The sequence below is a fragment of the Lonchura striata genome, chromosome 1, assembly GCF_046129695.1.
Source record: "Lonchura striata isolate bLonStr1 chromosome 1, bLonStr1.mat, whole genome shotgun sequence".
Lineage (NCBI taxonomy): Eukaryota > Metazoa > Chordata > Aves > Passeriformes > Estrildidae > Lonchura > Lonchura striata.
This window is the reverse complement of record NC_134603.1, coordinates 134,549,343-134,565,408: the sequence shown is the minus strand read 5'-3', so window position 1 is coordinate 134,565,408 and position 16,066 is coordinate 134,549,343. Positions and strand designations below refer to the sequence as shown.

The 16,066-nt window shown below is 38.7% G+C and overlaps 1 protein-coding gene across 2 annotated transcripts in view; it reads left to right on the top strand.

Annotated features, from left to right (window-relative positions):
• LOC110482456 (GTP-binding protein 10) overlaps window positions 1-16,066 on the top strand; it is a 54,949-nt gene that overhangs the window by 36,831 nt on the left and 2,052 nt on the right. Inside the window, exons 1-8 of one of the 2 annotated variants that reach the window (XM_021551643.2) lie at window positions 5,982-6,069; window positions 6,430-6,623; window positions 6,717-6,808; window positions 7,810-7,954; window positions 10,513-10,586; window positions 11,530-11,582; window positions 14,480-14,587; window positions 15,088-15,165. In XM_021551643.2, coding sequence (XP_021407318.2) covers window positions 6,037-6,069; window positions 6,430-6,623; window positions 6,717-6,808; window positions 7,810-7,954; window positions 10,513-10,586; window positions 11,530-11,582; window positions 14,480-14,587; window positions 15,088-15,165 — 777 coding nt within the window. In that variant the 5' untranslated portion in view covers window positions 5,982-6,036. Of the gene's footprint in view, window positions 1-5,981; window positions 6,070-6,429; window positions 6,624-6,716; window positions 6,809-7,809; window positions 7,955-10,512; window positions 10,587-11,529; window positions 11,583-14,479; window positions 14,588-15,087; window positions 15,166-16,066 lie in introns of those variants that run through there. The other variant, XM_077788139.1, reaches the window with a different exon arrangement.

Below are 16,066 nucleotides of genomic sequence, written 5' to 3'. Positions count from 1 at the left end.
CTCACAGCATACATATAAACCCAAGGACTCTAGCACAGCTGCTTGGCATTGGGTTTTATTAGATGGCTCATATGGCTCATAGTAAAAGTATCTATTTCTGTGATTTTTAATTTTTTAGTTGATAGCTGAATCTGGGCAAAATGAAATGTTTCCCTCAAAACTCTTCCAGCATTGATGCCTTTCCATGGCATGTGTTTTAAACTGTTGTACTTCCACTTATTCCTTCTATTCTGAAGTGTTTCCATCTAGAGGAACTTTATTGTACTGAAGAGTGTATCCTTGGCATTGGTTAAATCTCTTTACCCTTTTCTATAAAACTGTAAAATTAATATATCGATATTTTACAATATTTGGACCTTGGGTATGTTGATGAAGTTATTTCTTTCAATTAGCATGACCATTATGCAAACGTACCAGCTGTGTGCATGTTCAGAAAGGCAAGGAAAGAAAAACCGACTTTCATTTTTTTATTATTTCAACTCTACATTAAATAAAGCTGTATTGCTAAAATATTTCAGCTTAATTTCTACATATTTCCATCAAAGTTAGTTCTTTTCTAGACTGAGAAAAGCACCACATAAAGCACAAATTTCAAAGAACTGCTGGTGGAAGTTTTAAAATTGCTGGGGGAAGAGATTTTATGGCTTCTTCTTGTCAGAGCTGATGACAGTACACTAGTTAGTAATTTATAGAGAGACAGAAAAGAAACAGGTAAAAGTGTGATTTGAAGTAGCTGTAACCTTGTGATTTTCAAGCAATCATATACAAATAGGTGAAGTACACTGTAAGAATGAAAAAGCAGGAACTGAAGCATTATTCATCACAAAACTCAGAATATGCATTGGCTATGTATAAATCAGTTTGGAAACCTTTAAAATGTACCAGCCTTTTGTGACTGAATTATATATATATCTCTGTGACATAGGCACACTTGTTCATAAACAGGATTGATTCACTGAGGATAAAAAATTGAGTCACTCTCTGCATCACTGATTATCAGCTTCTGAAATAAAAAAATTACAGAGTGACTGTCAGAGTTCTGCCATCAGGCTTGACAATGAAGTGCTCACAGCCCTGTTGCTGAAGATCAAGTATGACACACCCAATGCAAGCAGGAGAGAAAGTTGATAGAATCAGTCCTGCCTGGCAAACAGTCTCTTCAGGAGATCAGATACATTTTTGAAGTCAGGTATTTGGACAATGAAACATCTAAATATTCTCAAACTTCAGAGTGTTAAATGATTCTGTTTCAGTAACTCTTAGCATCGTGTATGTGTGATGAGCCACTTAATATTATATAAGGAACTAGAAAATGCACAATGCCACATTTCAAACTAAATGTTGCTTAATTACCTGCTGGTATGAGCTTGTTGGCATAAACTTGATCTCTGTTGAAACAAATCCAATGTTATGTCAGAAAATTGAACACCTTCAACTCATAACATATAGGAGACCAGCGTTTCTCTATTTCTGTTTTTTGAGGTCAAGGTGTGGACTGATTACATGACATCAATTAACACTGACTAGTAGCTCTGCTGGCACCTCTGGGCCAGTCCACACATTAACACATTAACCTCCTGCTGCACGCTGAGGAAGTGCAGCACGCTGAATTTAAGGCTCTGCTAAGAGGACCAGTTTCAGACCAGGCTGCTCTTAACAGGTGTAAGGACTAAATTCAAACACTGTGTACCACAAAAGCATAACAGCACAAAACCAGGGTGTCATTTGAAACATGTTTGTACTGGTATCCAAGGAGGGCTCTGGGTCTGTGACTTGATCCTTGAAGAACTATCTACAACTTACCTGTGCTTTTTTCATCTCACTTAAAAGTCCTTTTACTTATTTCCTTCTTTATATTCTTTTCTATAGAATAGCTGACATCTTATGCTTTACTGAAGTCACACAATCTAACTGTTGCATTCATAAGGACTTCTGAACCTTGCCTATTATTTGGAAAAAAATGACAGGTCCTTCCCATATCATTAATCACAAATCTGGACAAAATGTTCTGCTGTTTGTACTATGAATTGGCATGGTAACACAGAACGGGAAGATCCTTCTGAATTACAGGGACTAGTTCCCTGCCGCTACAAAAAAAAAAACTCTGTTGTACAATCACCTCATACATTTATCAAGTGCCATATTAAAAATAGAAATATTTTTGTTCCCAGTAATTCCATGGAAAAGCAGTTTCATTAGTCAATTGCAGTAATGACTAGAAACATTATTCTGGTTTCCTGATTTATTTATTACTGAATAGTACATATCTGTTTGTTCTTGTGTCTTTGCCCTTCATTTAAATGGTTTTCATCCTTCATGTTTATTTTCCTGATATATTTATAGATAGCACTTGTGTCTCCTCCCTGGTTTTGTTTTATTGCAGTAAACAAGCTGAGCCATCCTAAGATCTGTTCTTTTGAAAGGCTCTCAAGGTCTCTGGTGATGAACCCAGCTTCCCTCTAGCCCTCTCTTAGTTCAACATTGGCTCAGCTATAGAACAATTGATTAGGTTTTCACAGTACCCTAAATGAGATTTTACCAGGGCCTTACAAAATTACTTAATACCTTTCTACATTAAATGAAATCCATCTCCTGAGATACAGCTTGTGGTGGTTTAATCCCAGCCAGCAACTAAGCACCATGCAGCTGCTCCCTCATTCCCTCACTCCTGAGCGAGCAGGAGCGGGCAAAGAATTGAAAGTGTAAAAGTGAGGAAACTTGTGGGTTGAGATACAGACAGTTTAATAGGCAAAGCAAAAGCCATGCAGCAAAACAAGGAATTCATTCACAAATTCCCATGGGCACGTTGGTGTTCAGCCATCTCCAGAAAAGCAGGATCCTGTCACACCTAACAGTGACTTGGGAATACAAACACCATGACTTTGAACTGTTCTCCTTCCTTCTTCTTTCCCTGGCCTTTTTTGATGATCATGATGCCACATGTTATGGTCAGCTGGGGCCAGCTTTCCTGGCTGTGTCCCTTCCCAGTTCCCCATGAACTCACAGCCCACTCACTGATGGAGTGGGGTGAGGAGTAGAAAAGGTCTTGGCTCCATGCAAGCCCTGCTCAGCAATAATTTAAAAATTCCTTGCATTATCAACACTCTTCTTAGCACAAATCCAAACCACAGCCCCATTAGAGTCACTGTGAAAAAAATTAGCTCTATTCCAACCAAAAGTAGTAGATTTCTGTACTTACGGTGATTCCTAAGTATATCTCATTTCCAAATTTCATGAGCATGCTCTTACTGATTTTATCGGGACTACTACAAAAACTATCAAATAAGACCATCCAAAACCAAACCCTTTAAGCCTGCTATCTTTCTTTTCAACCTTATTTGTGTTCATCTCATTTATCAGTCTCTCTCCTAACCCCAATATGCTCATTCCTTCCCAGGTGATACCATATCCAATGTTTGATTGATGGGAATTAATACAGCAAATTTGAGTTTTTCCGAAGTGAGACTGAGACCAGGTTTCAGGGTCTGTGGTTGGCCAGATCACTTCTCTTCTTTTCAAAGACAAGCAATTATAGTCCATGTTCAGCTGACCTAACTTCAAAGACTTAGAGGGAGAGAGATGAAGATTGCAAGGAGCTGTTCATGACATGGTTTGACCTCTGGAGACATCTGAATATAGGAGTCTCAGCCTGCAAGTATTCAGTTGAATGCCTCAAGGACAAGGCCAGGCCCACATTTGCTACTTTCCAGTCATGACATTTTTAACTGATCAGTTCAAAACACTTCCCACCAGATTTTCCATGTTACCTGCTTTAGGACTGCAGATGTGCTCCCCATGCTCTGAAAGCAAAACATGAGAGTTCTGAATTTTTTGCCATGGTCATAATTTCTGTTCTGCCATTCACATGAGCTTAAATGGTCTGTTCTTAAATGTATAAAGAATATATAAAGCATACCACTGTTTTCTAAATTTTTAAAAAGTTATTTTATTATGTAGCAGATAAAGTTAGCAGATAAAGCATTGTTGAAGTTATTTTTAGTATTAAATTACTGTAAATGGTAATGATTCTCAGGAAGCTAACAGATGCAATCAGGAATGTAAAACTTTGTGGAGAAGCTGTAAGAAGTAACACAAAAATATTTACTTTTTGATGAGGATTAGTGCTTTGAAAAACCCACAAAAAATGAAAAACATTGTCATATTGTCTCAGTAATACTCACCTACAAAATAAAGGCTTATGAAAGAACTTGTGGGTGGTTTTCACCTCTGCTCTGCTCTCATGATTCTCAACCTGGAGCACTGTCTGCAGTTCTGGTGCCCCCAACACGAGAATGACATTGAACTGTTGAAGCAAGCCCGGAGGAGGCCATGAAGCTGCTAAGGGACTGGAGCATCTCCCCTCTGAAGACAGGCCAGGAAAATTTGGACTATTTGGCCTGGCGAGTATTGTGTCGAGACTTCATGGTAACCTTCAAGTATGGAGTGGCTGTACAGGGAAGCTGGAGAGGGATTTATCTGGAGCTGTAGTGGTAGAACAAGGGGCAATAGGTTCAAACCAAAAGAGGGAATACTTAGGTTAGATACACAGAAAATGTCCTTTACTGTGCAAGTGATGAAGCACTGGCACAGGTCGCCCAGAGAAGCTGTGGATGCCACATCCCTGGAAGCGCTCAAGGTCAGGTTGACAAGGACTTTGGAGCAACCTGGTCTAGTGGAAGGTGTCCCTGCTTATGAGAGGGGCATTGGAACTCGATGATCTTAAAGTTCCTTCCAATAAAAACCACTCTACGACTCTATGATTTTTTCACCAATTTTACTCTTCAGACCTTACTGATGTCACGATTTACAAAGTAATTTCTTATTAATGACCATTTAAAATATGCAAAGTACTTTAAGCCTTATTAAAACCATGTATTTTTAACTGTCATACTTATCCTGAAAATTAGCATAATTTAAGATCAGGTCTCAATTTCTTGAGGGAGAGCACACCAGCAGTATGACCAACAGTTTTTAAAGGGTTCAGCTGCATGGCGACAGCCAACAGCAGATGCGGTCTCAAGGCAGCGGACAGGTTCCAAGGAGAACACACTGCTGGAGAGCGCTGCTGTTAACCAGAACCTGGCTGCTCCTGCAGCTGGGACTCTCCTCTCAGGCGATCCTGTTCCTGCCACTTTAGGGATTCTCTAAACACGCACAGAGCCAGGTTCCTAAACCTCTCCTTTCCAAAGGAGACAGTTTATTCTGCACAGGGTGTGAGGCAGAAGCTTTCCTGAAATCAAGCATACCAGTTCTCAAAACTTTACACTATAGACACATTTTAGCAAGTAAAGTCACAGTTCATTGGCTGTAAGTTATCTAGTTATTAATTAATTTCCTATCTTCCGTTGCTTATATGATTATTTCCTTTCCTGTACTAAGTAGTCCACATGCTCAATCTTCTGTTCTTTTTATTTGGCGTACGGGTGGTGGTCACCTCGCACTGCCGGATTCTAAAGCCCGTGAAGGGGCACCGCAAAGGGTGCGGGGAGCTGCGGCGCCAGCCAAGGGACAAGAGGCGGCCGGTGACACCGCCGGAGCCGAGGGCTCGGAGGAGCGTGCGATAGAAGCGCAGGTGCTCCTTTGCCAGGGTCCCTCCTTTGAGGTTACGGGCCTGTTTCAGTGGCGAGCAGGACCCTGTTTCACAGCCCCTTCTCATCCTCCGTGACTCTCCGGGCGATTTAACTGCCTTTGGCTCTGCAGATCTCGGCGGCGGGGCCGCCCCCGTCGGCAGCGGGGCCGCCCGTGTCGGCGGCGCAAGGCCGGGCCGCGCCTGCGCTGCGCTGCCGCCGTGCTGCGCCGGAGCCCGCCCGGCCTCCTGCCGCTGCCCCGTGCTCCGTGCCGCTGCCCCGCCCCTGCCCCTGTCCCGCCGCTGCCCCGTGCTCCCTGCCGCTGCCCCGTGCTCCCTGCCGCTGCCCCGTGCTCCGTGCCCCTGTCCCGTGCTCCCTGCCGCTGCCCCGTGCTCCCCGCCCCTGCCCCGTGCTCCGTGCCGCTGCCCCGTGCTCCCCGCACGGCCGCGGGCCCGGGGCCGCCCCCGCCATGGTGCGGTGCGGCGCGGCGGCGCTGCGGAAGGTGAGTGCGGCCGGCGCGGGGCCGGCGGCGCTCGGGTGGCGGGCAGAGCCGGCGGGAGCCGCGGTGGCGCCGGCGGGGCCTCGGGCAGTTCCCGCGGGCCGGGGCTGCCCTCAGGGCCCGGCGCCTCAGGGCCCGGCGGCCGTGTGCCTCACGCCGGCCTGCGGCGCCCGGCCCTGAGGAGTCGCTGCCGGGGAAGACGTGCCAAACATTGATTAAACACTATACGCTCTGCCCTCTGAAGTTTCGCCTATTTGCCCTGAAAGATCACGCAAGCGGTTGTGCACACGCTTCTATGAAGCGAAATATAAACAGAACTGATTATTCTGTAATTAACATGTGTTGAAACTGTTGTTTCATTAGTACAGCAACTTCATAGACGATTTGCGGGTCTATGTGAGAGGAGGAACTGGTGGAATGGGTTATCCTAACCTGGGAGGGGAAGGAGGAAGAGGTGGTGATGTCTGGTTCGTTGCCCGAGAAAGGACAACCTTGAAGAACATTAGACAGAAATATCCCCAGAAGCGATTTGTAGCTGGAGCAGGAGCCAACAGCAGGTAAGAATCTATTTAATGAAAGGTGTTATTTACAACTTTTCCAGAAAGCAAAATGTCAGCTTAAGGTACTAACCCTGGTTTAATTTCTCCTAGTGTTAAAGCTCTAAAAGGTGAAAAAGGAAAAGATTGTGAAGTTCATGTGCCTTTGGGAATTTCAGTTCTTGATGATAATGGCAAGCAGATTGGTAAGAACATTTGCTTTGTTTTAAGGTATCTAATGATTGTCACATTTACTGAAAAGATCTAATGAATTTCTCGTACCAGGATGTTTTAAGGTTACACGTTTTCCAAAATATGTCTGTGTTTTTCTTTTTTTGGCGCAAGAGTTGGCAAATAGACTGTAAAAATTGTTGGAAAAGCAAGGACCCACCCCTTCCAGAAATTAGCAGTAGTTGATTTGTATCACTACATAGAAGTCCTTTGCTGTTGGAAACACATATTAAAGGCTGGAAGCCATACTGATTCTCACAGAACCATTCATTACCTCACATAAGTTGTGTCTCCATAAACCCAGTAAGTGTCCCGGTGTCTTTACTGAATTATAAAAATGCTTAGAAGACAAAGATCCTTGCTGAATGTCAACACTTTAGGTTACTTAAAATGCATATCTGTTTTTTACTCACCAGGAAGATCTCTTTCAATACTCTTGGAATAGCTCTCAATGGTTCCTTTGCAGTTTCTCTAAGCTTTTCTTTTCAGACTGTTTAGAATTAAAACTAAATTCCCAAATTGCCCTGGTTTGGATGTTTAACTACATTGGATGTATTGCAAGATTTGTTTATGATGCAGGGCTAAAGATATCCAAGTGTTGTGCTTTTTTTGTTGTTTTAATTATTCTGACCCTGCATCTTAATGGAAAAATATAAACCATCTGAATGGAGCCACATCTCTATCAATGCATATTTTTCCTTGCATTCTTGAATTCAAATACTGGAGGGTTCAGAACCTCCATCTTGGCCATACTTTGCCTGCAGTTTTCTTGAGGTGACTGTATGACAGAGAAGAATACTGGTATATGATGGCTTTCATTTGTTGACAAACAAGGAAAATCACCATGACCTTGAGGGTGCAGTTCTTGCAAGGAAGTATACACAAAATTGTCTCGTAACTGGAGATATTTAAATGGAAATTCACAACTGAACTACTGCAGGGGATTGTGTTTTTTCACTAATAAATTTATTTTCAGGAGAGCTTAATGCAGCAGGAGAGAGATTCCTAGCAGCTCGTGGAGGTCTTGGAGGCTCATTGGCTACAAACTTTCTGCCTTGCAAAGGTCAGAGGAGAACTGTTCACCTCGATTTGAAACTTATAGCAGATGTTGGCTTAGTTGGGTAAGTATAGTAGTTTGAAAACTAATATTAGAAAACAAAGTAGTACATTTCAAATTTGATTTCAAAGAAATTTGAGAGTTTGGATGATGCATGTTAATTTTGCATTTGCATTGTCACCTAAGTTATTTGCAGTTAGAAAAAATCAGATTGAGTTTAAAGCTATTAAAATTAATTTTAACATTTGAAAGTATTTGTTATGTTTTGGTGAGTGAAGGGCTTCATGAATCAGGATAATACTTAATTAGTAATATAATTTTATTTAGCAGTTGCAGTGATGGCCACAATATTATTAGCACAATATTTATTAAGTAGGTAGGAGGTGCAAAACAGCCAAGAAAACTGCATATTGCATGTTTAACTTCATGGCACTGGCACAAGTAGATCCTTTCAGTATCAATTTTGAAGAGAATGCCAAAGGCTATGTTTCCTGCTCTCCCAAAAACCAGCTTATAATGTTGGAAGGAAGTAATTACAAACTATAACAGTAGGACTTGCATATCGATATTGCTGCTTTATAGCAATGAAGATAAATATATTTTTATTTGGAGAAAGCTTTCAACAGCCTACACTTGTAGTGTAGTACAACAACATTATTCTATTCAGCATCTGCTAACATAAATCAGCCCTGTGGTCTTTAATAATAAAAAAATATAGGAAACATGAAATTATGAGTTTGAGGTGGAAATAGTCTAGTTGGTATGTACCAATAAAAAATGGAAACTTGAAGACAGCATGGATAAAAATGGAAACTTGAAGACAGATTGATACACTAACTATATTTTTTCTATTATTTTTGTTATTAGAAATCATTTTGACAATACAAGATTTCTCTACAGATATATAATTTTCAGTTGGTCTTCAGTAATTACATGACAGATTTTTTTCCTGTTTTGATCAATGTGAAAGTACAGGAGTTTTATGATGCTGATGTTTCTTTAATCTTGTATTTCAGCTGTCAGTTTGCCTTCAAAATGGGCACAAAAATCATTATCAGTCAATTAGAGAAGCATATAATTTTCTTATTGAGAATATGAATCAGCCTCCAATGGTTGTGGTTGTACTTTGATCTCTTTGTGTTTGCCATTTTTGCCTTTTTTGTGAGTGGTTTGCTATTAGATCAGGTAAAAAAAAAAAAACCTATGTAGACTTGAGAAAGGCCCATCAAGTTTGGGTACAGGTTGTGTTGTGTTAGTCTGGGTTGCAATTTAAACTTCAAAGAACATAATCTACTTCTGTGGAAACAAAGTGCTTTCTCGAGTATAGAACTGAATAACCTTCTGGAATGCCTTTAAGGCACCTCTCAACATCAGAGTGTATGAAAACTGCACTCGATAGTTTCCCTATTGTAAAAAAAGTCATTAGGTTGCTTTATTTTTTTAAGGAAAGATTTATGTACAGCTGCTTTAAAAAGGCCTGTAATAGAGTACCAGCCTTGTTAACAGGCCTTGGTTCTCTGTGTATTCAAGTGGAGATTATTTGGTTTTCTATGGGACACCTGCCTTTCTATCTTGTGACTGTGGTAAGTTGCCTGTAGACAGAGTTTTCTTTGATCATTATGAGATGAATATTTGTGGATTTGGCTAGAACACAAGTCTTGTGTGGACCTTCTGGATGGAGTATGTGCTAAGAATAAGGACTGTAGTCTATCCTTGGATGTCAGGATTAACTTCAAGTTTTACATGGATCAAAGCTATTGTGCCTTTTCCTGCTCAGGTTAATCTTTAAAACAAGTGGGTGTTACAATTTCAGTCTTAACTTAGTGTTTCTTTTCAGTGGGTAGATGTATTCTGTGAAGAAGCTTTTGTAAAAGCTGGTGTATCCCTTCAGGAACACTTTTGTTGTAGGATGCAGGTGTAACTATCCCTTGTAAAGTGAAGATGTTACAACAGACAGGTGTGCACAGAACAGCTCCTAGGTGTTCTTTTAGGTTTACTTGGTAGCAGAACAGATTAGTACTAATTTCAGGATCCCTCATACAACTGCCTTAAAACCACACATAAACTGTGCATGTGTATATACTATATACAAAGTCTCACTCTCTCTGAGTTTACATTTGCTTTGCTATGTTAGATAAACTCTAGCATAGACATCATTGGTACTTAAAGTGTCGACTTTGAAAAAACCTGATGTGAGTGCTAAGAGACTGTAAATACAACTGGTAAGATATATTTGCATGACAGCTTTTCAGAATGCAAGCATAATTTACAAAATTAGCTATAGCATGTGAAGAGTGAATCCAAGTATACTTGGATGGTAATATTGTATTTCTGTCTGAGTGACTTTGAAAGATTTCCCTTCAATGTATTACACATGTATTTACGTAACTCTCCTGCCTGCATCCTTGGCAAGCATTGTTGGATTTAGAAAATTATTCAGATTTGATGTCAGAGAGTAAATCATAATGATCTGGGGCTTGTTTGTTTTGTTAAAAAAAAAAACCAATAGTCTGAGTAAATGAGTGCGAAAATGAGTTGATAATTGAAGAATATGTTTGGAAATAAATATACAAGAAACATATAGCTGTTTATTCAGTGTATCAATCCTGACTTTCATTCTAGGTTTCCAAATGCAGGAAAGTCATCCTTATTAAGCAAGATTTCTCATGCGAAACCTGAGATTGCAAATTATCCGTGTAAGTTCATACTCTTATTTTTAGAGCAGTAATATTTCCCGAGAGCAAGAAGTCTTTTTGCTGACTTGCCTATGGTGAAGGTTTATTATAAAGAATAAGGTAGCAATGTTGCCTGGCTTTTTAATTATAAGAAATACTTCAAGGAGATACTTGCTGCCTCAGTGTTCAGTTCCTCTACCTATCTCAGTTTTTCAAGTATACACCCCCATAATGCTTCAACCTGTTAATGCAGGGTCTATTTAACATTTATTTTTGACTCAGCCCCTTTTATTGCAACTTAGATTCTCTGTGGTGTGTAATATCCTCTGTCTACAGAATATGTACTGTTAAGTTCTTTTACCTGAATATGTTGTGTGCTTTAGAACTTGGTACCACTTGCAACAGAGAAGATTTTGGGGTTTTAATCTGTCCACTGAAATTTTTTTTGTTTTGAGACAGAAATTTTAAATTTTTTTCTATCAGTAAATTCAAATTAGTTGTCTGATCTTCTTTAACTAAAAAGTAAGAGTGCAAGTACTGATATTTCCTGCTGACTTTTTTGCACCATTCCCAATTCTCTACAGCCTTTTCTCAGTTTGAATAGTCCTATCTCACTTTACCTCTCATTTTTTTATCCCTGTTTGGAAGCTAATCCATAGTCTAGGTAATAGTTTTTGTGTCTGAGACTTCTTTACCTTCACTGTTCCCATTTTGGGATGACTGGAGCAGAACTGCAGAAAGGGATAAGACTTGGTGAAGCAGTGGGTTTTTTGTGGTCTAATTTTCATCTATTTTATTTTGCTTTTTCTTTATTCCTTTTCCTTATTATTTATTTATTTTGCTACTGCACATTTGTTTAATTTAAATACACTGAGAAAGTTCTACAATATTTAAATGTTTTTTAGCTTTAACATTTTTTAAAATGTTAAAACCAGTTTTGTTTTCTTCTGTCACCTTGCCACAGTCACAACAATACAGCCTGAACTAGGAAAGATCATGTATGCAGATTATAAACAGGTTGGTATGAAACTTCACTCTGATTGTTTGTTAAAGTTACATGGAGTGACTACTTATGTTGCTTAATGGAATTTCAGAAGGAGAATGAAAACTTGTAGGTATTTTCATATGTGTATCCATAATGTGTACTTGTCAAATGTAATTACATGGACTTAACAGGAGTTTTGAGAAAAGTACTGGTTTAAAAGTAATAATAAGAGAGTTTCATAGCCAAATACAGTATTATGATGTAGAGCTTATTTCAAGTCACTCTAATAATAACATGTCATTTTCCCTTACCTTCCTTCTGTGGTTCTAATCCTGTCTTACAATCTTAGAGGTATGAAATTGTTTATGGAATTGAGAGCGTTTTGTCCTAGTATACTCTTAAAAGTTTAGGACTTGAAAAAAAAAATCACTGTTTCAGAGACCTGTTGTTTTCAGAGCCTGTTGTTTTTATTTAGAAGAAGCAAATTTCTTGCAAGTTGCCTGTACAGAGAGCTCTGGACTGAGTGAGTAATTTTCAGAATGCAAATAGTGGCAGATTTGTCCAGTAGCTGAAGGTCTACTTTAGTGAATGGCAGGGAGTTTTATGATTTTAATTGTGCTACCGTAACTTCCTGTTATGACTTCAGTGTTGGCTGTTATTTCTTTTATGGGTTTTTTGGGGTTTTTTTTTGGTCTTTTTGGGGTTTTTGTTGGTTTGGTTTGCGTAAGTTTTTTTTTTTTGTTTGTTTGTTTGGTGGGTTGAGTTTTTTAATTAAAAACTGAAATAGCATGACATGATAGTGATTACCTGAACAGCCAGGGTAGTGCATTACCTGAGAGATCAGGCACCTAGGATCAGTTCCTTTTGTGGTAGGCTGTAGTTGTGAAAGACTGGTGGACTTATGGCCCTACCACTTTAATTTCTGTGAAGTCTGTTCCATCCAGCTTCTTCAGATAAAAGTTGTCAGATAATTGTGTGGTGCCTGGAATCCTTTCTACAGTATCCACTGATAGGGAAAGCAGTGCTAAATGAGACTAGAGATGCTAATGGATTTTGGACCCCAGCTTCACTTAAAAGTTGCAGCAAACATTTCCATTCCTCAAGCTTGAATCTTCTTTGATGTGCTTTTACTTTGTTTTTGAAGTGTATGATACTTGCAGCAGTGGACTCATCACTTTTAAGATAAAAGGCAAGTGCATGAAAGGGTTTCAGATAAGTTAACCAGAAAAGCATAACCCTCAGATATGAAAAGACAAAAAACAACTTCTCTTTTTGCTTTTAGAACTGATAATGCTAGGGAGATTCAGTAGCTGATGCTTGAAACCTTCATTTAACAAACTTCAAGTAAACTGTGTATTAAAGAAAATAAATCTAGTTAGTCTGGTTCCCTGTAGAGATGCAATATGTCTAAAGGAATTGGGTTCTTTATATTCATTTCATCTGGTAGTTTAGGGTAGCTTATCCTAGAAAGCTATGCTGCAAATAAAAAAGATTTTTCATAGTCCTTTCAAAAAACTGCCAAGAATGAGGATCTCTTGCTCATGCTGGTGTATTTTTCTCCAGCAAGAGATCTGCTTGCACTCCTGCCTTTCTTTTCTGAAGTCTTTTTCTTGTCACAGACAGTGATCCTTATTGTTGGCCATTTCTACAGTTTATGATTTTTACAGCATAGGGCTGGGGGCTATATAGGAACTATATGGACTAAATACCTGTTTTCTGAAGTCAAGGGAGCTAGGGGTTGTCATCACATCTGGGAGTAAGAGGAAGTACTCTCCAGATTGCAATTGCTGAAACCAAAACACAAGCAATGTAATTAAGAGCAATAATTGAGGTGTCTTTCCTGTATCACTTTAAGGACAATGACTCATTTCTTCCTACAGAATATTGATATTTTTAAAGAGATATATAACAATGTGCTCATATTGTCTTAGTTCATTATAAAAAATAAAATATGTGCAAGTTTCCTAGTGCTGTCTGTCATTATTGCTTGAGAAAAAAAAAAAAAAAAAAAGACACAGAAGTAGAGGATCTAAGTAGAGTAAGTAGAGCTGGGTTTCAGGGCTCAGTACCAGATCACGAAAACTAGCAGAATCACTTATATTTCTACCAGAGTATCTGAGCCCCCTTCTGCAATAAGTAGCACACTGGAAATTTTATGGTATGCTGGCTTCAGGCATTGTTCAGTTTAATCCAGTTGCTGTCTAAATGGGCATTAGATAGATAGGAGGACCTTACCTTTGCTCTTCTTTACTTCACTCTCTGTCGTAGCTTTCTGTGACTTACTGAGTAGCTATTTTGGGGATTTCAGTATAATTTTGCTTTTTATTGGGTCTTCCTCAGCTGTCCAACAGCTCTCTCAACCAGCTGAGAAAATGACAAGATTCCTGACCATTGTGGCAGTCTTTGCTGGGCTCTGCCTGGAAGCTGATTGATTAATCAAAGTCTTATTTGAGCTGAAGAGCAAAAATCAAATTCTTGTATCTTCTCATGCTCAGGGAAGCAGCGTTAAGTGGGTTTGTATTTGGAGTAATGATACTCTGTAGCCAGAAGGAACAGACTTCATTTGCTTTCTCAGTGATAGTTTGAATTCTACACAAATATGCTAGCCTAAGTTGCTCATCTTTCAGAGTCTATTTCATTCTCAGGTAATAGCTAAATTTTGTAAGATCTCTGCTGAGGTATTATTACCCTCTATTTTGTACTTTGCAGACAGCTGTAAAAAATAGACGGGGAAAATGAGGAGCACCAAGTTTGTGCAATAGCAGCATTTTGTTTAATCTCCTTCTAATAACAGATTGTATTGAAACAGCCAATGCATATTATTTTGTCTGGGTTCTTTTGTTTACGTAGAACAATAATCATGGTTGATAGTTTAAAGTCCCTGGGTTTGCTTACTGGAAGTATTTTGTTTAAAACTTTGTTTTCCTAGATTTCAGTAGCTGATCTCCCAGGACTGATTGAAGGTGCACATGCAAACAAAGGAATGGGCCACAAATTTCTCAAACATGTAGAGAGAACCAAGCAGCTTCTCTTAGTTGTAAGTTAAATAAAATTTACAGTTTATTGAAATCAAAGTGCAATAAATAAAATATATCTTAATTGCAATATAGTTGGAATTCAGAAAATAATTTATAATCTGTATGATTATGATAAATATAGTGTAATTGTGTTTACAGAATGGACCACTCAAATTACTAATGATAAATTAAGTTCTTAAATAGAATTTATCACTGAAAATTTCCAATTAATTTAGAACAGTGAAGTGTTCCAAGCATAATAAAAGGATGATGTTTTTTTTTCTGCAAGATTCCCATAAGAAGTTTAAAAACCAGACCTTTGAGAAACACTGTATCAGAATTAAGCAGTTTGTGCCTCCAGTGTAAGGTGTTTCTTTGCTGTATAGTTTCCCTCTGTTATTTGCCCAGAAGTGAACACATTGCCTTGGACATTCCAGGGCAAAGTAGTTGATGGAGAGTGCCTTTATACTGTAACGTAATTTTAGTTCACAAAACTTGTTTTTTTGTGTACCTTTTTCAGGTTGATATTTCTGGGTTTCAGCTGTCTATGAAAACTCAGTTCAGAACAGCCTTTGAAACAATATTGCTTCTAACAAAGGTAAGTTCTCATTTTCCTATGTGACAGTTGTAATTATGTGTTGAGTCAAGAAAATGGCTCAGTATTGATTAAGAAACATTCAAATGTTAGTGCATCTTCTGGATTTATAACATAAAGCCAGTGAACAAAGAGATTCTCCAAAATGATAAAATCTTTATTTTTACTTGTCCAGGTTAAACCGCTCTAGTTTATGTTGGGTACCACATAATTATTAATAGAACTGATTAATCTATGCAGCATGTGGGATATTTCTTGCAGTCAAGTAAAGGTAAAAAGACACATCATTTTCAGTTCTCCGATCTGGTAGCATTTTAACAAGTAGAAATATGTGGTTACAGTTAAAGCCCTGGCTTGATGCCCTTACTGCATAGACCAACATAAGTAAGACATCAGGCCCCAGCTTTGCAGACATTCACTGTTTCTGTCGCTTAACTATGCTTCTGATTGAAATAATACATATTACGTAAATTTAAATTTATCTGTGTGACTTAAGTTGGTGAATCTTCTAAATTTCACATATTACTGTTTATTTTTAATTTATTCATGTTGTGATTTTCTAATATTAAAATGTTTAAGAATTATGACACTGTCCAAATTATTTTCTTATGTTTTATAGGTCTGAAGTTTTTCTGAAATGATTTTGTGTTCATAGATGTCAGAATAAACAAAAACCAAAACTCTCATTATTTTTGTAAGAGGCATTTCAGAATGAGCTAGCTTTTTTACCCAAAATCTGTCTTTGAGCAAAAAAATGACTGAATCACTTAACATGATTTTCTTCTGTGCTTTAATATATCAGTCTTGAGCACTTGATTCAGCCTCACAGCTGCTTGGGCAAGAAGGGCTATTTAGGCAATTAAACAAATGCAAGAGGAGATGTAAAATTGAAGTAGCGCTTGTT